This window comes from Carcharodon carcharias, chromosome 2, assembly GCF_017639515.1.
Source record: "Carcharodon carcharias isolate sCarCar2 chromosome 2, sCarCar2.pri, whole genome shotgun sequence".
NCBI lineage: Eukaryota > Metazoa > Chordata > Chondrichthyes > Lamniformes > Lamnidae > Carcharodon > Carcharodon carcharias.
In genome coordinates this window covers 13,368,278-13,393,806 of record NC_054468.1, presented here as the reverse complement: position 1 = coordinate 13,393,806, position 25,529 = coordinate 13,368,278, and the positions used below count along the sequence as shown (strand labels likewise).

The 25,529-nt window shown below is 44.2% G+C and overlaps 1 protein-coding gene across 8 annotated transcripts in view; it reads left to right on the top strand.

Annotated features, from left to right (window-relative positions):
- The window catches only part of phc3 (polyhomeotic homolog 3 (Drosophila)), a 199,644-nt gene that overhangs the window by 166,979 nt on the left and 7,136 nt on the right, over positions 1 to 25,529 (top strand). For 7 of the 8 annotated variants that reach the window (XM_041208147.1, XM_041208172.1, XM_041208163.1 and 4 more), the window contains 3 exons: positions 6,539 to 6,689; positions 15,057 to 15,291; positions 17,894 to 18,142. In XM_041208147.1, the coding sequence (XP_041064081.1) occupies positions 6,539 to 6,689; positions 15,057 to 15,291; positions 17,894 to 18,048 (541 nt within the window). In that variant the 3' untranslated portion in view covers positions 18,049 to 18,142. Of the gene's footprint in view, positions 1 to 6,538; positions 6,690 to 15,056; positions 15,292 to 17,893; positions 18,143 to 25,529 lie in introns of those variants that run through there. The other variant, XM_041208181.1, reaches the window with a different exon arrangement.

The following is a 25,529-nucleotide window of genomic DNA, read 5'->3' as shown; positions in this document are numbered from 1 at the left end:
ATAAACGTTCCAGGTTTTAGATGTTTCAGGCAGGATAGAGAGGGATGTAGAAGAGGTGGGGGAGTTGCACTGCTGGTTAAGGGGAATATCACAGCTGTACAACAGGAGGACACCTCGGTGGGCTCTTGCAGCAAGGCAATATGGGTAGAGCTCCGGAATAGGAAGGGGGCAGTCACAATGCTGGGGGTTTACTATAGACCTCCCAAATGCCAGCGGGAGATTGAGGAACAGTTATGTAGGCAGATTTTGGAAAGGTGTAAAAGCAATGTGGTGGGTGATTTTAACTTTCCCTCTGTTGACTGGGAATCAATTAGTGCTAGGGGTTTGGTTGGTGCAGAATTTGTAAGGTGCATCCAGGAGGGCTTCCTGAGACAATATGTAGATAGTCCAACTAGAGAAGGGGCAATACTGGACCTGGTATTAGGGAATGAACCCGGCCAGTTGGTCGAAGTTTCAGTAGGGGAGCATTTCGGGAAAAGTGACCATAATTCAGTAAGTTTCAAGGTACTGGTGGATAAGGAAAACAGGAGTCCTCGGGTTAAGGTGCTTAATTGGGGGAAGGCTAATTATAACATTATTAGGCAGGAACTGAGGAATCTAGACTGAAGGCGGATGTTTGAGGGCAAATCAACAACTGACATGTGGAGGGCTTTCAAACGTCAGTTGATAAGAATTCAGGACCAGCACATTCCTGCTAGGATGAAGGATAAGCATGGCAAGTTTCAGAAACCTTGGATAACGAAGGATATTGTGAGATTAGTCAAAAAGAAAAGGGAAGCATTCATAAGGGCTAGAAGGCTGGGAACAGATGAAGCCTGTGGAGAATATAAAGAAAGTAGGAAGAAACTTAAGCAAGGAGTCAGGAGGGCTAAAAGGGGTCATGAAAAGTCACTGGCAACCAGGATTAAGGAAAATTCCAAGGCCTTTTATACATATGTAAAAAGTAAGAGGGTGGCTAGGGAAAGGGTGGGCCCACTCAGGGACAGAGGTGGGAATCTGTGTGCAGAGCCAGAAGAAATGGGAGAGATACTAAATGAGTACTTCTCATCAGTATTCACCAAAGAGAAGGACTTAGCGGTTGATTTGTCTAGGGAATAGTGTGTAGATGGCCTGGATCATGTTGAGATCAAAAAAGAGGAGATGTTAGGCGTCCTGAAGAATATTAAGGTGGATGAGTCTCCGGGCCAGATGGGATCTACCCCAGAGTACTGAGGGAGGCAAGGGAGGAGATTGCTGGGGCCTTGACAGAAATCTTTGTATCCTCACTGGCTACGGGTGAGGTCCCAGAGGACTGGAGAATGGCCAATGTTGTTCCATTGTTTAAGAAGGGTAGCAGGGATAATCCAGGAAATTACAGGCCGGTGAGCCTTACGTCAGTGGTAGGGAAATTATTGGAGAAGATACTTCGTGACAGGATTTACTACCATTTGGAAGCAAATGGGCGTATTAGTGAGAGGCAGCATGGTTTTGTGAAGGGGTGGTCACTTCTCACTAACTTGATCGAATTTTTTGATGAAGTGATAAAGATGATCGACAATGGAAGGGCAGTGGATGTTATATACATGGATTTCAGTAAGGCCTTTGACAAGGTCCCTCATGGCAGATGGTAAAGTCGCTTGGGATCAGAGGTGAGCTGGCAAGATGGATACAGAATTAGCTAGAAGACGGAGGGTAGCAGTGGAAGGGAGCTTTTCTGAATGGAGAGCTGTGCCAAGTGGAGTTCGACAGGGATCAGTGAAAAGGATTGTCAAAGGTTACAACAGGATATAGATCGGTTAGAGACTTGGGCGGAGAAATGGCAGATGGAGTTTAATCTGGACAAATGCGAGGTAATGCATTTTGGAAGATCTAATACAGGCAGGAATTATACAGTAAATGGCAGAACCCTTAAGTGCATTGACGGGCAGAGGGATCTGGGTGTACAGGTCCACAGGTCACTGAAGTGCCAACGCAGGTGGATAAGATAGTCAGGAAGGCATATGGTATGCTTGCCTTCATTGGCAGGGATATTGAGTATAAAAGCTGGGAAGTCATGCTGCAGCTGTATAGAACCTTGGTTAGGCCACACTTGGAATATTCCATGCAATTCTGGTCACCACATTACCAGAAGGATATGGAGGCATTGGAGAGGGTGCAGAGGAGGTTTACCAGGATGCTGCCTGGTCTGGAGGTTATTAGTTATGAGGAGAGGTTGGAGAAACTTGGATTGTTCTCACTAGAGCGACGGAGATTGAGAGGCGACTTGATAAAAGTTTACAAAATTATGAGTGGCATGGACACAATAGATAGTCAGAAGCTTTTTCCCAGGGTGGAAGACTCAATTACTAGGGACATAGATTTAATGTTAGAGGAGAAAACTATAGAGGAGATGTGTGGGACAAGTTTTTTACGCAGAGGTAGTGAGTGTCTGGAATTCGCTGTCAGAGGAGGTGGTGGAAGCAGGTACGATAGTGGTGTTTAAGAGGCAGCTTGACAAATACATGAATAGGATGGGAATAGAGGGATACAGACCCCGGAAGTGCAAAATATTTTAGTTGACAGGCAATATGATTGGCGCAGGCTTGGAGGGCCGAAGGGCCTGTTCCTGTGCTGTACTTTTCTTTGTTCCTTGTTCTTAAATTCAGCGGGCACACATCGGAGTCGGCTGCATGCCTGCCGAGCTGTCAAAAGTCTTTAACAATAATTAAACTGATTGTCTGGGCTGTCCATCCAACCTTAAGGTGGGCGGGCAGGCGAAGAGCCCAGGCGGCCTTCGCATTTCTCATGAAACCTCTTCCACGGGCAGGATGAGGTTTCATGAAGGGTTTATAAATTACATAAAATTTTTAATGAAAATTCTTTGACATGTCCCCAGCTCATGTGACATGTCTGAATAAATTTTTCTGTTTTTTTTCAAAGTTTTCATAATGAAATTAATCTCCCTGAGGCAGCTCCGTGCCTCAAGGAGATTTTTGTGCTCTTCGTGCACATGCGCGAAAGAGCCCAGGCCCCGATTCTCCCTCCTCCTCCCGCCCGCACAGGGAGTGCTGAGCACTTCCGGGTGTGCGCCACATAAAATGGTGGCGCGCAGCCCATCACCCGAGGCGATATGCTGCACCCCCGCCAGCTCCCACCCAGCCTGCACGACGGGGAGAAAATTCCCCCCCTAAGTCTCTGCAGTGGGACTGGAATCCACACCCTACTAACTGAGAGGCAAGAGTGCTGCCAAACCCAATCATGACTGACATTGCTCTGCCCAATAGGTTGATGCCTTTATTGAAACGAGAGAGAAGTATTGATATGTGATGTCAGTGAGCAAGGAGATTGTGTGGATGATTCACCAAATTTTCACAAGAGTTGAGGCTTTATTTTCCCCAAGTTAAAGTGAATATTTTCAAATGTTTCTCACCAGAAGGCCATAGCATAACTTATCAGGCATGTCTGTTTTTGCTGTTTTATTTTCACATGGGTGATTTGCAAGGTCACATTGCAGCCATTCAGACTAGGTGTAGTACAGAAGTGGGGAACACGCAGAATTGAAATAGACCCATTGTTGCTGTTTTGGATGCTGAACTGCCTGCTGTGTCATTCTAATTTTTAGTGCTTTAATACAAGAAACTAAATGTGAGGCAGACTGCAAGAGTTAAGCAGATTTTCAAGAGTTATTTATATACAGCTTATTGCCCAGGACAAAGGAAAATGGTTCCTCACTTGGCATCGCTGATTGCTCTCATGCATGACACACTGTTTCCAAAGTCGTGCATGACATCTCCAAGCTGACCCAGAACTGTCAGGTTTAGTAGTTCCCCATCCAAGATATTGCTAGAAGATGTGATGAAAGTGATCTGTATCAGATTGGCAGATCTGCCAAGCCTTCTCATATGCACAAAACCTTGAAAAACATCCAGCCATTTCGTTTGAAGCTCTCTGGGGAAAAAATCAATAGGGTTCAAAGTAAATGGTGATGGCATTCTTTCCATTTGGCAACTGAGCTCAGAGTGTACAGTCAGACAGTGGGAACAATTCTGGTGTGTACATTACAGGTCCCTGTTAATAACTCACTGCCAAGTCAAACTAGATTGTCCTGTATAAATACCATCACAAACTGAACTAAACTAAACATTATGATTTGAAATATGGGCCGCCACATGTACTAAGATATACCTTGGAATTTTAAAGTCATTGCAAGCTGTTTGCTGACTGTTAAGCAAGAGTTATACTTTCAATAAAGTTTATCAGAGCTTGCCAACTCCAGACTTGCAGCACTGTATCACATCAAAAAGGCTCAAACATTGCTGCGACCTTTGTATTGAACTGATACAAGTCTGTGGTAAACTAATGAGTTCCTTGAAGATGTGGAACAGTGTTTAGAATGATAATGCCAGAAAATCCCTATAAACTCACTATGGGGCAGGCATGAAGTACTTAATAATGTCAGTAATGTTACGTGATTTAGGGAAGATGTAATCAGTATAGGTTAATAGCCCTCCAAGATCTCTAGGCTCCTGCAGTTACTGCCTTTTGTGAATACCTCACTCTATTTGCCCCACAATTGTTGGCCCTTCTTCCAGCTGCCTAGGCTCTTAAGCTCTAGAATTCCCTCACTAAACCAACTCTGCACCCAAACTCCATTAAAATGCACCTTAAAATCTAAATCTTTGACCAAGTTTTTGCTTACCTGTCCTAATATCTTAAGTCAAAACAGAAAATGTTGGAACCACTCAACAGGTCAGGTAGCATCTGGAGAAAGGAACAGAGCTAATGGGTAGAATTTAATGCCCCCTGGAAGCACCATGGAGGTGGGTGGGGAGACTCCAACGCCTTCCTACCTCTATTGGATGGAGTCCAGGGCAGGAAGGCTCATGGATGGCTTTCCCGCATACTTCCCTGCCCTAATGCTAATTGAAGCCCTTAAGTGGACAATTAATGTCTCCTTAAGGGCCTCATCCCACTGCCACTAGTTTTCAACCAGTGGTGAGCAGATCCTCACCATGCGGGGAGCCTAGAAAACAGTCACTGTCGAGCTTGCTTAAGGGCTTCTGGGGGATCCCTCCTTCAAATGCATTCAGTGCCTAATCGAGGCATTGGGAAAGGGGGAGGACCCACTGAAAGTCACTCCCATGCCCTAGCCCCTGAAACCCCCCTTCTCGCGTGACTCCCCACCCCACAGCCCCCATCCCACCTTCACTCACCTTTGACCTTGAGTCCCTCATTGATGCTGGACCTATGGTGGGTGCATTACTGGCAATTGTCCCCGCTCCAGGTGCTGCTGACGAGCAATGGAGAGCTGCAGGCCTCTGATCAGCTGGCAGGTCCTGGGGGGACAGGTTTTCTGCTCCCTGGGTCCTTGATCCTGAGAAATGCCCAAAGATGGCCACTTAATTGTCTGATAGGCACTTAATACAGTGCACCTTTCCCACTGGTGGAAACATGGGGCTTTTGCTGGCTCCCCAGCCGGTGGAGGCGACCCCCATTGCCTGGATTAAATTCTGCTCAACATTTCAGGTTGCTGACCTACCATCTTCTTTATCTGGCTTGGCATTAAAATGTGTTTGATAACGTTCCTGTGAAGCAGGTTGGGACAATTTACTGCATTAAAGGCACCATGTAAATGCAAGCTCTAATTCTGATGATCAGGTGGAAGTGCTGACACAGAAAGGTAGATTTGCAAGTTGCCAGTGGGATTGTGAAACTGACATTATGAATTAGAAGCCCCGAAAATGGGTGGAAATGAAAGTTGGACAGTTTCTGTAATGATTTGCAATGCCAGTTTTATACCCAGACAGCAATTTAAAAATCCAACAAATGTGTGCTACCTTAAACAGTGCAAGATATTTCTGAAAGAATCGTAAAATGTAGTTGCTGGGGTTATCCCGCTGCAGTTTTTTTAAACAGGGTTGTAGTATTTGCAGTACTCCAGCCTTCTAGCCCCATACTCATGTCTAAGGAGCATTGGAAGATTGTGACAGATCCACAATTTTTACCCTTGATTTCCTAGGATGCATCCCAACTGAACTGGGTGACTTTTCAACTTTGAGCACAGCCAACCTATTGAGTGCTTCCCCTTTATCTATTTTTATCCTTTCCAATTTCTCTACCACCCTTCCTTTACTGTGACATTGACAACATCCACTTCTTTAATGAAGACAGATGCAAAGTACTTTTTTGGTACCTTTTGTGCTCTAAGGGGAACAATCCCAGTTTCTTCAGTCTCCATGGAACTGAAGTCCCTCATCCCTGGTACCTTCCTAGTAAACCTCATCTACACCCTTTATAAGGCCTTGACATCTTTCCTACAGAGAGGTGCCCAGAATTAGCCTCCCGCTGAGGCCTAACCAATGATTTATAAAGATTTATCGTAACTTCCTCCTTTTTTCTTGTACTCAATGCCTTTGTTTATGAAGCCTTATGCATTTTATTAACATCCTTCTCAACTTCTGCCACTTTCAAATATTTGTGTACACGAATGTCTCTCTGCTCTTGCATACCTTTTAGGAGAATGTGTTGACTTTCTCAGTTGAAAAGTTTCTCAACGAGGTTTTTACTTCTCATTTCCAAGGTACAATGTTGGTTGCAGTAAACGGATGGGGCTTTTTAAATCGGACAAGAGCACGCGGTGGACCAAAAAAACAGAGCCCCATGGATTCAGCCGACGAGGGAGGAGGCCCAATATCATTGAAGGAGCATCAGGCGAGCACTTTATGAGACAGGTATAAGTGTCATGACAGTAAGACTTGTAGACTCGTGGTGCAATCATTATGTTTCCAGGTTAGTTCAAGTTGATCTCTAGACACCCGAATCCAGTAAGATTGGGAGGGTTGGCATCCAATGCTGACCAAACTGAAACAAAATATGTGGTAATGATACCTTAAAGTTCTGAGCCTGTGAGGGTGGCAAGAACTTGAGCTTTGCTCAGAGGGACCACGCTAGTCAGGGTGTGTATTCTGCTTAGCAAACACTTCTCTTAAAAATTAGGAAATGCATCTTTCCCACAGGTTGCTTCCACTGATCTGGTTACTTTTGTCTTCCTGCTACTCTTGATAATGTAATTCAGTACAGGTATCAGTGTGCCCATTATGCCAATAAAAAGAGCCTTTACCCATTTCAGAATGGCAAATGAAGCTAATATCTGTTCCTTTTTTTTTAAAAGAACCAAATTATCGATCATTTTCTGTGCCTCCTTCTCAACAGTAGCTCCATTGCATTCAAATGTTCCATCCAGCTGACTTTTATTGAAGCTAACATATTCCGGAGAATATGTAGAGCCTCCTGAGAGACAATAGCATCTTTAAAGTGACTACTTTTTCATCATATTAAACAAACGCAGCCAAATTGTTTGATTGTTAATCATATTTTAACATTGGTTTTCTTTCAGGAAATCAGTTAAGGTAAGTGATCATTTCCGCATTGTTATCTTTTGTGAGGCAACCTGAAAGGCTTGGTGGTAGAATGTTGGGTTCCTAACCAGTTGATCCTGAATTGTCACAGTGAAGAGTGTATCATTGGAGGAGGGGTGAAGTTTGTGTGTACTAATTGGCGAAGCATTGTGTTCATATTGTCTGAACAACATTTGCCAAGATGGTGAGGTGTTGAAGCAAATCTGGAGAGTGCCAGTCCAAAGAAGTGATGTCAACACTAGGAAATAATGATGGGATTGCATTTAGGAGTATTGTAGCCAGTTTTGCTTACAGTGTTGATTAACATGCTTAGAGTTGTTGGAAAGGGTTGGGAGATTGATAGTGCTTGCTGTAATATAAGGGTCTGGCATGGAAAGAGTCATTGTGGGACTGGGTGCAATAGTATCCACAGTGTGATGTAAAGGATCACATGACCCGAGTCTAGAGGGCAGTCTTGTAGTGGGCAGAGATGTGTATGGAGGCAAACATGGAGACAGCTCCTAGCTTAGACCTTATACTGTTTATATGTATATAGTTACAAGTAGTTACTAAACATTTATTGTTAAACTGTACTAGACTTGGAGCCTCTTCATGAGACCTACGACACACAAAATCTTACACTTGCTTATACAGCAATGAACTATGGCTGGCAAAAAGACAGGACATAATTCCAGTTATTAAATTAATGTGGGGATGTGGGCAAGATAAACTAGGAGAAATAAGGTTGCGATTATAACTTGATGAAATGTCTAGTTAAATTTAACTTAAAAAGAGTAACGAGTTCATACATAAAATTGTTAGAATAAACGGTCAACCTAGTGCATTGAACATAAATTCAGTTACAGAATTTTTCAGCAGAGAAACAAACCATTTGGCCCAACTCTTAGCCGGTGAGATGTTGAAGAAATCTGGAGTCTACTCACACCTTACATCATCTCACTCTATCAACATACTTTTATGACAAATCAAATCTGACACCAAGTATGGTTGAAAATAAATCCTTTTTATTGTGTTCAATGAGGCTTAGATACAATGGGCTAGATTTTCAATTGTTGTTAGGGCAGGAATGGGTACAGGCGCAATTTGGAAATTGCAACACTGGGTACCCCCACCTCAAAGACAGTTTGTGATTTTCAAAGGTCCTACAAGGCAAGCGGGCAGAGTCAGTGTGGTTTTGTGAAAGGGAAATCATGTTTAACCAATTTATTGGAGCTCTTTGAAGGAGACACATGTGCTGTTGATCAAGGGGAACTGGTGGATGTACTGTACCTAGATTTCCAGAAGATATTTGATAAAGTGCCACATCAAAGGTTATTGCAGAAAATAAAAGCTCATGGTGTAGGGCGTAACATATTGCCATTGATAGAAGATTGGCTAACAGGAAGCAGAGAGTTGGCATAAATGGGTTTTTTCTGGTTGGCAGGCGGTGACCACATGGATCAGTGCTGGGGCCTCAACTTTTTACAATTTATATAAATGACTTGGATGAAGGAACCGAAGGAATGATTGCTAAATTTGCTGACAACACAAAGATAGGTAGGAAAGTAAATTGTGAAGAGGACAGAAGGAGGCTATAAAGCGACATTGATAGGTTACGTGAGTGGGCAAAGATCTGGCAAATGGAACATAATGTGGGCAAATGTGAAATTGTTCATTTTGGCAGGAAGAATAAATAAGCTTATTACCTAAATATTAAAAGATTGCAGAGCTCTGAAATTCAGAAGGATCTGGATGTCCCAGAGCATGAATCACAAAAGGTTAGTTTGCAGGTACAACAGGTAATTAGGAAAGCTAATAGAATGTTATCATTTATTGTGAGGGGAATTGATTACAAAATTAGGGAGGTTATGCTTCAGTTGTACACAGCAGTGATGAGACCAAATCTGGAGTATTGTGTACAGTACTGGTCTCTTTATTTGAGGAAAGATGTAAATACATTAGAAGCAGTTCAGAGAAGGTTTACTAGACTAATACCAGGAATGGGCGAGTTGTCTAATGAGGAAAGGTTGGACAGGTTAGGCCTGTATCCGTGGAATTTAGAAGAGTAAGAAACAACTTGATTGAAACCTTTAGAATCCTGAGGGGTCCTGACGGTGGATGTGAAGAGGATGTTTCCTCTTGTGGGAGAATCTAGAACTAGGGGTCAATGTTTAAAAATAAGGGGTCACTCATTTAGGACAGAGATGAGAATTTTTTCTCAGAGAGTTTTGAGTCTTTGGAACTCTCTTCCTGAAAAGGTGGTGGAAGCAGAATTTTTGAATATTTTTAAGGCAGAGCTGGATAGTTTCTTGATTAACAAAGGGGTGAAAGGTTATCAGGGGTAGGCAGGAATGTGGGGTTGAGGTTACATTCAGATCAGCCATGATCTTATTGAATGGCAGAGCAGGTTGAAGGGACTGAGTTCCTAATTCACCTGTTCCTAATTCATATGTTCATATGTCACTTGAAAAATTTAAAATTGATAAGGAGGTCGTATTAGATAGGCTGTCTGTATTTAAACTGGATAAGATAACAGGACCAGATGAGGTGGATCCAAGGATACTAAGGGAAGTGAAAGTGGAAATTGCGGAGGCACTGGCCATAATTTTTCAGTCTTCCTTAGACTCAGGTAGTGCCAGAGGACTGGAGAATTGCAAATGTTACAGCCTTGTTTGAAAAACAGTGTAGAGATAAGCTACAGGCCAATCAGTTTAACACTGGTGGTAGGAAACTCCAAGAAACTGTAATTCAGGACAAAATTAATAGCCACATGGACAAATGTGGGTTAATTAAGGAAAGCCAGCATGGACTTCTTAAGGGAAAATCATGTTTAATTAACTTGCTGGAGGCTTTGAAGAGGTTACAGAGAGTGTTGATGAGGGCAACGCTGTTGATGTGGCGCACATGTACATCCAAAAGGCATTTAATACAGTGAATAAAAGGGAAAGTAGCAACATGGAAACAAAGTTGGCTGAATGACAGGAGACAGAGAGTAATAGTTAATGGATGTTTTTCAGGCTGGTGGAAAATTTGTAGTGGAGTTCTCCAGGGGTCAGTTTTGGGAGCCTTGTTTTTCCAGATATATATTAATGATCTAGATTTTGGTGTGCATAGGGCAATTTCAAAGCTTGCAGATGATACAAAACTTGGAAGCATTGTAAACTGTGAGGAGGACAGTGTGGAATTTCAAAAGGACATAGACAGGTTGGTGGAGTCGGCAGATGGATGGCAACTGAAGTTAAATGCAGAGAAATGTGAAGTGATTAATTTTGGTAGGAAGAACATTGGGAGACAATATAAAATAAAGGGTACAATTCTAAGGGGGGGGGTGTAGGAGCAGAGGGACCTGGGTGTATATTTGCATAAGTCGTTGAAGGTGGCAGAACAGGTTGGGAGAGTGGTTAATAAAGCATATGATATCCTTGGCTTTATTAATAGGGGAATAATGTAAAGAGCATGGCATTATTTTGAACTTGTATAAGACACTGTAAGACAGCTGGAGTATTTCGTCCAGTCCTGGGTGCCACACTTTAGGAAGGATGTGAAGGCATTGGAGAGAATGTAGAAAAGATTCATGAGAATGGGCTAAGGGATGAGGAACTTCAGTTATGAAGATAGATTGGACTGATTTCCTTGAAGAAAAGAAGTTTGAGGGAGATTTGATTGAGGTATTCAAAATCATAAGGGGTCTGGATAGAGTAGATAGGGAGAAACTGTTCCCACTCGTGAAAGGATCGAGTACGAGAGGGCACAGATTTAAAGCAATTGGCAAAAGAAGCAAAGCCAAATGAGAAAAAACTTTTAAAGTAGCAAAACATTCCATGGCACTTCACAATGGTGTGTTAGTGTGTGTGCACGCTTGTGTGTGCACATGCATGCACGTGTGTGTGTGTGTTAGTGTGTGGGTGCACTTGCAAGCACGTGTATGCACGTGCACATATGTATGCATATGTTTGTGTGTGTACGTTTGTGTGTGCGCACGTGGGTGTATGTGGAGGGGGTAGGAAGGAGAATTGAGCAGGAATGAGGAGAAGAGTTAGTTGACTAAAGGTGCGTTCTCACAGAGAGAGGTTTAAGGAAGGTTTTGAATGTGGGAAGAGGCGTAGCGAGATAGAGGGGTGGAGAGGATAATTCTCCAGCACAGGATTGTGGTGGCAGAAACGTCTGCTGCTCATATTGGAGCAAAAGAAGAGAGGATATGTAGTAGAGCTGCTGAAAGGGCTGAATTTCCCTCTCTGACTCCTGCCTTTTTGGGCATTTCAATAATTCCATTTCAGCAAATCTGATCAGTTCCTAAGATAACAGCAAAAAACTGCGGATGCCGGAAATCTGAAACAAAAACAAAAATACCTGGAAAAGCTCAGCAGGTCTGATAGCATCTGTGGAGATGCTATCTGTGGATAGTTAATGCTTCGAGTCCGTATGACTCTGCAGCCACCCCCCCGCCCCCCCTTAAACCAGCTTATATTTCACCTTTTTTCTACTTGTCCTTAGTTCTGGTGAAGAATCATACGGACATGAAATGTTAACTGTATTCCTCTCCACAGATGCTGTCAGACCTGCTGAGTTTTTTCAGGTATTTTTGTTTTGATCAGTTCCTAACTCGCCCAGCTGAGGGAGCATGATGATAGAACAAAGAACAAAGAAAAGTACAGCACAGGAACAGGCCCTTCGGCCCTCCAAGCCTGCGCCGAGCATATTTCCCATTAATTAAAACATTTTGCACTTCCGGGGTCTGTATCCCTCTATTCCCATCCTATTCACGTATTTGTCAAGCTGCCTCTTCAACACCACTATCGTGCCTACTTCCACCACCTCCTCTGGCAGCGAATTCCATACACTCACTACCCTCTGTGTAAAAAAACTTGCCCCGCACATCTCCTCTATAGTTTTCTCCTCTCACATTAAATCTATGTCCCCTAGTAATTGACTCTTTCCCCCCTGGGAAAAAACTTCTGACTATCTACTCTGTCCATGCCACTCATAATTTTGTAAACTTCTATCAAGTCACCCCTCAATCTCTGTCACTCTGGCGAGAACAATCCGAGTTTCTCCAACCTCTCCTCATAGCTAATAACCTCCAGACCAGGCAGCATCCTGGTAAATCTCCTCTGCACCCTCTCCAATGCCTCCATATCCTTCTGGTAATGTGGTGACCAGAATTGCACGCAATATTCCAAGTGTGGCCTAACCAAGGTTCTATACAGCTGCAGCAAGACTTCCCAGCTTTTATACTCAATATCCCTGCCAATGAAGGCAAGCATACCATATGCCTTCCTGACTACCTTATCCACCTGCATTGCCACTTTCAGTGACCTATGGACCTGTACACCCAGATCCCTCTGCCCGTCGATGCCATTTACTGTGTAATTCCTGCCTGTATGAGACCTCCAAAATGCATTACCTCACATTTGTCTGGATTAAAAGAGAAGTACTTAGCGGTCGATTTGTCTAGGGAAGAGTGTGTAGATAGCCCTTTTCATGTTGAGATCAAAAAAGAGGAGGTGTTAGGCGTCTTGAAGAATATTAAGGTGGCTAAGTCCCCTGGGCCAGATGGGATCTACCCCAGAGTACTGAGGGAGGCAAGGGAGGAGATTGATGGGGCCTTGACAGAAATCTTTGCATCCTCATTGGCTACGGGTGAGGTCCCAGAGGACTGGAGAATGGCCAATGTTGTTCCATTGTTTAAGAAGGGTAGCAGGGATAATCCAGGAAATTACAGGCCGGTGAGCCTTACGTCAGTGGTAGGGAAATTATTGGAGAAGATTCTTTGTGACAGGATTTACTACCATTTGGAAGCAAATGGGCGTATTAGTGAGAGGCAGCATGGTTTTGTGAAGGGGAGGTCATGTCTCACTAACTTGATTGAGTTTTTTGAGGAAGTGATAAAGATGATTGACGATGGAAGGGCAGTGGATGTTATACACATGGATTTCAGTAAGGCCTTTGACAAGGTCCCTCATGGCAGACTGGTACAGAAGGTAAAGTCGCACGGGATCAGAGGTGAGCTGGCAAGATGGATACAGAATTAGCTTGGTCATAGAAGACAGAGGGTAGCAGTAGAAGGGTGCTTTTCTGAATGGAGAGCTAGTGGAGTTCCGCAGGGATCAGTGCTGGGACCTTTGCTGTTTGTAGTATACATAAATGATTTGGAGGAAAATGTACTGGGCTAATTAGTAAGTTTGCAGACGACACTAAAGTTGGCGGAGTTGCAGATAGTGAAGAGGATTGTCAAAGGATACAACGGGATATAGATCGGTTGGAGACTTGGGCAGAGCCCAACGAGGTGTCCTCCTGTCGTATGGCTGTGATATTCCCCTTAACCAGCAGTGCAACTCCCCCACCTCTTCTACATCCCTCTCTATCCTGCCTGAAACATCTAAATCCTGGAACGTTTATCTGCCAATCCTGTCCATCCTTCAACCAAGTCTCTGTAATAGCAATAACATCATAGTCACAAGTACTTTTGCAAGCTCTAAGCTCATCTCCCTTGCCTGTTATACTTCTCGCATTGAAACAAATGCATTTCAGACCCCCAGTCCCACTGTGTTCAGTAATTTCTCCCTGCCTGCCCTTCTTCTTAGTCCTACTGGCCATATTGACTGGTTCCCAGTCTTTTATTTCCCCTGCTGACCTATTGCTCTGGTTCCCACCCCCCTGCCATACTAGTTTAAACCCTCCCAAGTGACACTAGCAAACCTCGCAGCCAGGATATTGGTGCCCCTCCAGTTTAGATGCAACCCATTCTCCTTGTACAGGTCCCACCTGCCCCGGAAGAGATCTCAATGATCCAGATATCGGAAACCCTCCCTCCTACACCATCTGTTCAGCCACGTGTTTAGCTGCACTATCTTCCTATTTCTAGCCTCACTGACATGTGGCACAGGGAGTAATCCTGAGATTACAACCCTAGAGGTTGGTTAGATGAGGAGGGTGGGTGGAGGCTTGTGTGCAGCATAAACACCGACATATACTAGTTGCGCCAAATGGCCTATCCCTGTGCTGTATGTGAAGGCCTGACTGTTCCCTCTCTTGAAGGATTGGTCAAAAGAAAAGCTAATTAATTGGCTCCTGCCTTGCTCAATTGAATCTTGAGCTGACTGTAAAGCAGTATTGATAATGGTGTTGGGAAAGTCTATAATCCAACCAACACAGTTACATAGTGCCTTTGACACAGTAAAGTGTCCCAAGGTGCGTCACAGGAGCATCATCAAATAAAATTTGACACTGAAGAGATACGACACATCAGGAGATATGAGAGCAGGTGGCCAAAAACTTGGTCAATGAGGTTGAGTTTTAAGGAGCGGCTTAAAGGAGACAGCAAGGTGAGGATGTGGAGAGGTTTAGGGAGGGAATTCCAGAGGTTAGGGCCCAGGCAGCGAAGGAACGGTTGGTAATGTTGGGGTGATTAAAATCAAACAATGTGCAAGAATTAGAGGAACACTGAGATCTTGGAGAATTAAAGAGCTGGAGGAGCTTCCAGAGCTAGGAAGGGGAGAGACCATGACCGATTTCAAAACAAGTGTGAGAATTTTAAAATTGAATGGAAGGTAGTGCCTGCATAAACATTTAAGGGTACTGGAAGCAACCAAATTGCTAACATCCACGGTAATCCAATAGTACAGTTGTAAAGTACAGCACCTTTGTATCATTCGATGACCTGCAAATTACCAAATTATTAACTCCTCCTACTTCTCCTAGATTCCTGTTAGTTTCACTCCTGTGGAAGAGGCCACAACAACCTCCAACCCACCACTTCCTGAAGAAACTGTTACTGTCGCCATGACGACACGCCGTCGGCAGAATGAGCGGGAACGTGAGCGGGAGATGCGAGAACTGAGGATGAGGGAAGTGGCAGACTGCGGCGAAACACTACACGTTGACCCAACAATGTGGACAGTTGACCATGTGTGGGAATTCATACACTCGCTACCAGGTGTGTGCCCTGCTCACCACAGTCACTGTACCTACCTACTTATCAGCTTGTTTAAGTGAAGGGGAGGAGGGGGTGTGCGGTTACTCTTCCTTCCCTGCAGGAAAACTGTGCTTTGTAAGAGTGTAAGTCAGAAATTGGGGCTAAAATATTGCAACACCAATTCTAATGGGATTGAGGGATCACCCTGCAGAGGAAATTCTTAAAAATATGATTGTACTGAGATTTGGCTCATTTGATTGTACATATCCATGTGCCTGCATCATGGATTCCTCCTGTGATGCATCCTGTTCTTGCAGTTCTAAATTATGGGCTTCCCAAACTCTCTAGGTGCTCCTATCCTTCTACTACCTCTGTTTGAGTATTGCTGAAAAAGAGACATTTTTTGTTGAAGCTTTTTACCTTGCACTCATTAGGACAATTCGCAAGAAACTAATAATGTCAGGTGAAACAACATATTAATACTGTATGACAAGAGAGTGCTGATTGGTTAGGAAGTGGACTTTGATTTGTAGAGGTGTTGTCATGAAGAATGCACCAGTTGATGGTAACAGACAATTAACTTGAAGCATTGTTCAAAATTTAAACCAGGCAGCTTGACTCTGATTGGTCAAGGTATTGCCCTGAGGAATGAACCAGTGAATGGCTGTCACTTTTTTTTTAGTTGAAACAGGTGCCATTTGTGTACATGTTCTTTCTGTCTGCAAAGAAAAGGGCCCTGTTTATTAATATATGTAGCTTCTAGTACATGCAAATGCTCCACACTGTGAGCCCAACTGACAATATTTAAATTATTTTTCAACACAATTCATAGCATACTGAGGATTATTTAGCAAATATTGTCCAATCACGTAATCACTTTTAATGCTGAACACCGTGCTTTGAGTTTTGCAAGTACAGGCTGTGTTCGGTCTGTTCCCTGCCTCTTACAAACAGTGGAAGGGACATGCTGTTTGACACAATCTGCCAGTCTCTGGGACGTACGGCATACATACCTAGCATCACACTTACACTGAATTTACTATGTTACTCATTTGTATGATAGGCAGAATGTCTTTTTGGCTTGACGGCAGCATCCTGTTAGTGGTGAATACCACTCGTGTTACTACTGCATAGTAGCTGTGTGAAACAGCTAGCTTCACCTGTTGCTCAAATTTTTGAGATGCCTTTCCCTTCCAGGGTAACCTGAGGTGGACTGGGCACTTTTTGCCAAAGGTGACAGCCTTAGGCCCGTTCATGAGTTTGCACGATATACAGCTCGAAATGATCTGATCGGGGTAGCCATTATTCCGCAGGATGCCTCTAATGTGCCCTGTTTCAGCATTATGCTTGCGAATGACTCGGGCACTATTTATGAGGTTGCTGATAAGACCAATGTTAAAGTGTGTGGAACTGTAAGAATCCCAACGTGCATATTGACCAGTGAAGGTAGGCTCGCGGTAGACTGTGGTAGAGAACCCCCTGGCAGATTTCTTAACTAGTATGTTAAGGAATTGGAGCTCATTTGACTGCCCCATTTCAAGGGTGAATTTGAACGCAGGATGGAGACCATTAAGACATGTAAGCTGGAGATTTAAATATAGCAAATATATCATCCACATATCTACACGATTTTGAAATCTTAACTTAATACCACTTAATCACAGCTTTTTGATGTACTCTGTCTTTTCATAGAATCATACGTGACAGAAGGAGGCCATTCGGCCCATTGTGCATGTGCAAGCTCTTTGGAGGAGTTATCCATTAGTTCCACTCGTCCCCTGCTCTTTTCCCGTAATGCTGTCTTTTTTGCCCATCATCTATTTATCCAATTCCATTTTGAAAGTTATTATTGAATCTGCTTCCACCACCCTTTCAGGCAGTGCATTCCAGATCATAACAGCTCACTGCGGCAATAAAAAAAATCTCATTTCCTCTATGGTGCTTTTGGCAATTATCTGAAATGTTTTAATTCTTTCACGGAATGTGGGTGTCACTGGCTACCAGGCCAGCATTTGTTGCCCATCCCTCATTGCACTTGAACTGAGTGGCTTGTCACACTATTTCAGAGGCCAGTAAAGAGTCAACCACATTGTTGTGGGTCTGGAGTCACACATAGGCCAGGTCAGGATGACACATTTCCTTCCCTAAGGGACATTAGTGAACCAGATGGGTTTTTACAACAGTCGACAATGGCTCTATGGTCATCATTACTGAGAGTAGCTTTTTAGTTCCAAATTATTAATTGAATTTAAATTCCACCAGCTGCCGTGGTGGGATTTGAACCCTTATCTCCAGAACACTAGCCTGGACCTCTGGATTACTAATCCATTGATATTAGCCCTATGCCCCTGTCTCCCCAATATGTAATCTGTGTCCCCTGGTCACTGATTGTCCTGTCAGGGGAATTAATTTCTCCCTGCTAATCGTATCATTTTCATAAACCTTATACCCTTCATAATTTTGAACACATCTATCAAATCTCCCCTTCTCTACTCCAAGGAGAAAAGCCCCAGCTTCTCACGTTCTTTTCTAATTTCTCTGGGTGTTCTCCATTTCATCTCAATTCAAAGTAAAAACCTCTTCAGTTAGATTTATGACCATTTTGTGTGGTTTTCATATGCAGGTTGCAAAGACATTGCTGATGAATTCAGATCCCAGGAGATTGATGGCCAGGCTCTACTCTTGCTAAAGGAGGACCATCTGATGAGTGCCATGAACATCAAGCTGGGCCCAGCACTCAAAATCTGTGCTCGGATCAACATGCTCAAGGAATCCTAACCTTCCCCATCTCCAGAAGAAAAGCTGCTAAATTCTTCCATGTTGCTGATCAGTGATTTAAAAGAGCGTGTATTAAAATTGAGCAAGTGCCAAGGTACAGCAGTTTATATGCTGGCAAGGACCTTGTGTGGACCAGTTGTTGTGAGAGCAAGGAGTCAGCATAATATAACCTGAGGAACTTTGTCTTCAGATGAAAAATCTTTCCTGAACTCGCCAGCTTTCTTAAAGGGAAAGTTGCCATTGACAGGCCTTTGCCAAAAACTGAGACTTGCTAATTTGATTCATGCCATTGTGTCGCCAAAATGGGATTAAATTACTTGTGACACCATCATGACAAATAGAACTTGACTCTTCCAGCCACTGCTTCCTATCGCAGGTCCTCCTCTCCCCTGTGATCATGATGCATCCTTGTTAAATTCGTTGATTTACACCCTCCTTATGTTATGAGCATTTTCTTTCATTCTCAGGATATTTTTGTCATTGGCAAGCCAGCATTTATTACCAAGCCCTATTGTCCTTTAAGAAGGTTGTGGTGTGATTTCTGCTAGAATCACTGCAGACCATGTGTTGTAGGTACACTGACAGTGCTTTTAAGTAAAGTTTGACCTAGCGATGATGAAGGCACGGCGATAATATTTCCATGTTGGAATGGTGTGTGGCTTGGAGGGGAACTTGAAGATGATAGTAACCCCCTGCCGGCATTCCGCAGGGATCGTTCCCTCCAGGACACCCTGGTCCACTCCTCCATCACCCCCTACACCTCAGCCCCCTCCCATGGCACCTTCCCATGCAACCGCAGAAGGTGCAACACCTGCCCCTTTACTTCCCCTCTCCTCACCATCCAAGGGCCCAAACACTCCTTTCAAGTGAAGCAGCACTTCAATTGCACTTCCCTCAACTTAGTCTACTGCATTTGTTGCTCCCAATGCGGTTTTCTCTACATTGGAGAGACCAAACGCAGACAGGGTGACCGCTTTGCAGAACACCTTCGGTCTGTCCGCAAGCTTGACCAGACCTCCCTGTCGCTTGCCATTTCAACACTCCACCCTGCTCTCATGCCCACATGTTCCTTCTTGGCCTGCTGCATTGTTCCAGTGAAGCTCAACGTAAACTGGAGGAACAGCACCTCATCTTCCGACTCGGCACTTTACATCCTTCTGGACTGAATATTGAGTTCAACAATTTTAGATCATGAACTCTCTCCTCCATCCCCACCCCTTTTCTGATCTCCTCCTTTTTTTCCTAATAATTTATATAGATTTTTATTTTCCCACCTATTTCCATTATTTTTAAATGTATTTCCATCCATTGTTTTATCTCTACCTTTTAGCCTATTTCATTCCCTTCCTTTCACCCCACCCCCACTAGGGCTATCTGTGCCTTGCTTGTCCTGCTTTCTACCCTTAATTAGTACATTCCTTAGATAATATCACCACTTTCAACACCCCATTGTCCTTTTGTCTATGACATCTTTTGAATATCTCCACCTATCACTGGCCCTCTATCCAGCTCTGCCCGCCCCCCCCCCACCTTAAACCAGCTTATATTTCACCTCTTTTCTACTTTTACTTAGTTCTGTTGGAGTCATACGGACTTGAAACGTTAACTGTGTTCCTCTCCGCACATGCTGCCTGATCTGCTGAGTTTTGCCAGGTATTTTTATTTTTGTTTTGGATTTCCAACGTCTGAAGTTTTTTGCTTTTATCTTAGTGTTTAATTGACTGCCACTTCTGTTCAAGGAATGCCTACTTTGAAGAAGTATTGCTCTTCTCTCCGACAGGATTTCCTTATCTCTTTTTTGTCTTGTTCACCTTCATTGCTTTCCATTTCTCTCCTGGTGTTTTACAAGGTGTTTACTAAAACCGCTTTCACAGCCATATTTCCTTCCTCAGTGACTGTCTCCGTCTCCGACTTACACCACGTGGATTTTAACTGAAGTTCCATCCCGCATGTTTCGAACCCACCCAGGATTACAGGTATCTCCGGGTCATAAAACGCTCCTCGGACTGCTGTTCTCGTCACGTTCTGAGATCAACACTCAGTGCCATGCACCGCCATATAAACACACTCGATCTCTCCCTCCAGCAGCACCGCCGCATCCTATTTCTAATCTGCGCGTGCCCCCAGTTTCATTTTATTCTTCGTCTCATCTGACGCCTCAACAAGCAACTTTGTCTCTTTCTTTCAGGTGCAAAGGAACGCAAGCTTCAACAACTCATTGACACCAACACCCATCCAGGACCCTCCACCCCTGCCTGTCCCTCTGTCCCCATCCCGTCTTCCAATCCCAGCCCCAGCCGTGTATTCACCATACCCCTTGACTTTCCCCTCTCCAATACTAAATGTTCAGTGCTCAGCAAAGGACTTACCCTTTTACCCGCCTCCAGTATTCTCCCTCCATCTGGACTCCTTCCTCTGGATTCTCAACATCTCTTGATCTTTTCATTGAGAACTGTCGGCGTGATATTAGTTGTCTCAATTTCTCCACTCCTCTCACCCACTCTAACCTGTCTCTCTCTGAATTTGCTGCACTCCGTTCTCTCAGGTCCAACCCTGACATTGTCATCAAACCTGCTGACAAGGATGGTGCTGTTGTTGTCTGGCGCACTGAGCTCTACCTCGCAGAGGCTGAGTATCAACTCGCAGACACTTCCTCCTACCATGACCTCACCACTGAACATCAAGCCATTGTTTCCAGGACTGTTACTGACCTCATCTTCTCTGGAGATCTTCCTTCCACAGCTTCCAACCTAATAGTCTCCCAACCTCGGACGGCCCGCTTTTACCTCCTACCCAAAATCCACAAACAGGGTTGTCCAGGCAGACCGATTGTGTCAGCCTGTTCCTGCTATCTTGACTCCCTTCTCTCTCCCCTTGTCCAGTCCTTTCCCACCTACATCCGTGATTCTGACACCCTACATCTTATCAACAATTTTCAGTTCCCTGGTTCCATCCGCCTCCTCTTCACCATGGACGTCCAATTCCCCTACACCTCCATCCCCCACCGGAATAGTCTGATGGCTCTCCACTTCTTCCTCGAACAGAGGCCCGAACAATCCCCATCCACCACTACTCTCCTCCGTCTGGCTGAACTTGTTCTCACACTGAACAATTTCTCCTTCAACTCCTCTCACTTCCTCCAAATAAAAGGTATGGCTATGGGTACCCACATGTGCCCCAGTTATGCCTGTCTCTTTATGGGGTATGTGGAACATTCCTTGTTCCAGCCCTACTCCGGCCCCCTCCCACAACTCTTTCTCCGGGGCATCAATGATTGCTTCGGTGCTGCTTCATGCTCTTGTCTGGACCTGGAAAAATGTATTAATTTTGCTTCCAATTTCCACCACTCCAACATTTTCACATGGTCCATCTCTGATACTTCCCTTCCCTTCCTTGACCTCTTTGTCTCAATTTCTGGTGATAGACTGTCCACCAATATTCATTACAAGCCTACCGACTCCCACAGCTACTTCGACTACAGCTCCTCACACCCCGCTTCCTGTAAGGACTCCATCCCATTCTCTCAGTTTCTTCGCCTCCGTTGCATCTGTTCTGATGGTGCCATTTTCGAAAACAGTTCCTGTGACATGTCTTCCTTCTTCCTTAACCGAGGTTTTCCACCCACGGTGGTTGACAGGGCCCTCAACCGTGTCTGGCCCATCTCCCATGCATCCGCCCTCACACCTTCTGCTCCCTCCCAGAACCATGATAGGGTCTCCCTTGTCCTCACTTATCACCCCACTAGCCTCTGCATTCAAAGGATCATCCTCCGCCATTTCTGCCAACTCCAGCATGATGCCACCACCAAACACATCTTCCCTTCACCTTCCCGGCAGCATTCCGCAGGGATCATTCCCTCCGGGACACCCGGTCCACTCCTCCATCACCCCCTACACCTCAACCCCCTCCCACAGCACCTTCCCATGCAAACGCAGAAGGTGCAATACCTGCCCTTTTACTTCCCCTCTCCTCACTGTCCAAGGGCCCAAACACTCCTTTGAAGTGAAGCAGCATTTCACTTGCACTTCCCTCAATTTATACTACTGCATTAGTTGCTCCAAATGCGGTTTCCTCTATATTGGAGAGACCAAACGCAGACTGGGTGACCGCTTTGCGAACACCTTTGGTCTGTCTGCAAGCATGACCCAGACCTCCCTGTCACTTGCCATTTCAACACTCCACCCTGCTCTCATGCCCACATGTCCGTTTTTGGCCTGCTGCATTGTTCCAGTGAAGCTCAATGCAAACTGGAGGAACAGCACCTCATCTTCCGACTTGGCGCTTTACATCCTTCTGGACTGAACATTGAGTTCAACAATTTTAGATCATGAACTCTCTCCTCCATTCCCACCCCCTTTCCGATCCCCCCCTTTTTTCCAATAATTTATATAGATTTTTCTTTTCCCACCTATTTCCATTATTTTTAAATGTATTTCCATCCATCGTTTTATCTCTATCTTTTAGCCTATTTCGATCCCTTCCCTTCACCCCACCCCATCCCCACTAGGGCTATCTGTGCCTTGCTTGTCCTGCTTTCTACCCTTAATTAGCACATTCCTTAGATAATATCACCACCTTCAACACCTCTTTGTCCTTTTGTCTATGACATCTTTTGAATATCTCCACCTATCACTGGCCCTCTATCCAGCTCTACCGCCCCTCTTAAACCAGCTTATATTTCACCTCTTTTCTATTTTTACTTAGTTCTGTTGAAGAGTCATACAGAGTTGAAACGTTAACTGTGTTCCTCTCTGCAGATGCTGCCTGACCTGCTGAGTTTTTCCAGCTATTTTTATTTTTGTTTTGAAGATGATAGTGTTCCAATGTGCCTGCTGCCCTTATCCTTCTGAGTGGGGAAGGTCGCAGGTTTGGAAGGTGCTGTTGAAGGAGGCTTGAGAAGTTGCTGCTGTGCATCTTATACATGGTACCTGCTGCTACTACTGCATCGGTGGTGGAGGGAGTAAATGTTTAAGGTAGTGGATGGGCGCTGGTGAAGCAGGCTGCTTTGTCAGCAGTTTATTGTAGCAGATAAAACAGATTAGGCTCTAATAATGTTTTTGGGGCCTGATCTGCTAAATTATTTGTGGGCTGAACTGAGAGAAGTGGTGAATTCTACCCACAAGGAAGAACATGCTGGGAACTGGAGCTGTACTACAGCAATTCACCAGGACTTCTTTGATGGTACCTCCCTAATCTTCCTCTATCATTTAAAACGACAATGATAGTAGACACATCGAAACTTGTCATCTCCAAGTTCCCCTCCAAGTCACACGCCACCCCAATTTGGAACTGTGCCGCCGATCTTTTATCACCGCTGGGTCAAAGGGCTGAAACTGTCTTCTAACAGCACTGTGGATGTACCTATACCACACAGGCCTTAGCAGTTCCAGAATAGGGCAGCTCACCATCACTTTCTCAAGGATAGCTTAGAGATGAGCAATAAATGCTGGCCTTGCCAGCGATGCCCACATTCTGAGAATGAAAGAAAACAGTCATAATCTAAGAAGGGTGTAAACCAAAGGGGACCCCAGCTTGGGGCTGATAACCTTGCTGTCTGCAGTTTAAAATTGGAGTCGGTCAGATTTGTTAGGAATGGAGAGAGAGTTTCCTGCGCACCCTCCCCCCAGTCCCTGCTCCATTTTAATTCTCCAATTCCTCACAGCCTCTGTGGGACCTGGATTTCATCAGGCATGGAGCAGAGGGACAGGGAAATTACGATTGAAGCCAGTGATATGACTGCCAGAGGATCACTGACCCATCTCAAGAGCAGTTTTTTCAAAATTTCTGTAGGGGACAGCAATGCCAAAGTTGAATGCAAATGGCCTCAGCTAGCACCATGAGTTTCCATACATCTCTTTGCTGATGGTCCTTAGTTTTGCTCCTCTCCTTTTAGGTCAGTAACGTGACCCTCATACTTTGGGCCTGCATAAATCTTCCACAGACATTGGGCAAGGTTCAGATTTGGATAAGGAAGTTACAGATGGAAAAATCATAACAACCTTGCATATCTCAGCGATAGAAAGAGCACTTTGCATGAGCTTCCTCAGATTGAGTCAGCGTGACGGCAAAGTTTAACCTCTGACTTCATCAAGGATTCTGTTTTTATGATGACATATCAAAAAAATTAGTCAAAGAAAAGGCATATCCCAATAAATGTTGAAAAATATTCACATGCTTTCATTTTGACAATTTCACCCCTGGTTATAGCCAATCCTGCAAGAAACAGAGGATCCTCATTTAAATAATTTGTTATTAGCATAATCTAAACATGCTTTCTTGAAGTCAAAGCATTTATCTGCACCAGTATGGTAGATGGCGCATTTCCATCTCAGATTGAGCATACACCTCATGCCAGACATATTGGAAGGCTGGAAGGCCAGATTTTTTGGCCCGGGTTTTCAGACTTTCATGTCTGTGCATCCACATGAAAGCTACAGCACAAGATTAAGTCACTTGTAATACACCTTGAAACTTGTGTATTTTAGCATTCTGCTTTTGTGCCAGTTCTCATCTCCCATAACCCTGAAATGTTTAGCTGAACCAATCTGTTGTCCCTCCAGCACATCAAATCATAAACTCCCTTGAAATTTCCAGCTGTATCCTGCCCCTCTACAGCTTATCTTAATCATAGAACATGATGAGGTCCACTCCAAATGTATTAAATCTCTGCTTCTCCTCCTGTACTCTAAGGAGAACAATTCCAACTTCTCCAGTCTCTCCACGTAACTGAAGCCCTTCATCCCATGCACCATTCTAGTGAACCTCCTCTGCACCCTTGCCAAGGCTTTGGCACCCTTACTAAAATGTGATGCCCAGAACTGAATTCCGTACTCCAGCTACATACTCAAAGGATTGTCGTCAAAACAGTGGATTTTCTTTTTTAATATTTGGAGTTGCCTGACCTCCCTACTGAAGTGCAAGTGTTGCACAAAGGAAAAAATTGATGCTTTTGAAAACATAATGGCACCTACCATTTTAACAAGGAGGGTGAATTATATGCTTTGCCCTATTCATAACCAGCCAGTGCACCACAGAATATTTTAGATGGCATGTAAACTTACTTTCACAGGAGTTAGTTTATTAAACTAAAAGACTGCCCGGTGCCAAGAATCTATAAGAAATTAAGTATTGCAGAATATAGCATTTCATTGGTGATTGAACTTTTGAATGTTGAGCAGCGAAACCTCAAGGAGCAGTAGATTTTTGTTCTTTTTGGGTCTATATTATATCAGACAGAACTCGGATGGTAAGTGCCAGAACTGGATGGAATCCCTTAGGCGTAACCTTAATTTAAAATTGCAGATACAAGATACTATTGAGTGTAAAGCATGACTTGCCTGCTCCTTTATTTCTTTGCATCCCTTTCTCTGTTAACTTTGCTCTGAGTTCCAATTGAGCGGCTGCCAGTGGCCCTCTGCTACATTGAGCCTTAGCTATTCTTCCAGTGTGGGCCCACACACAAGTGTTGGCAATCTGCCTGA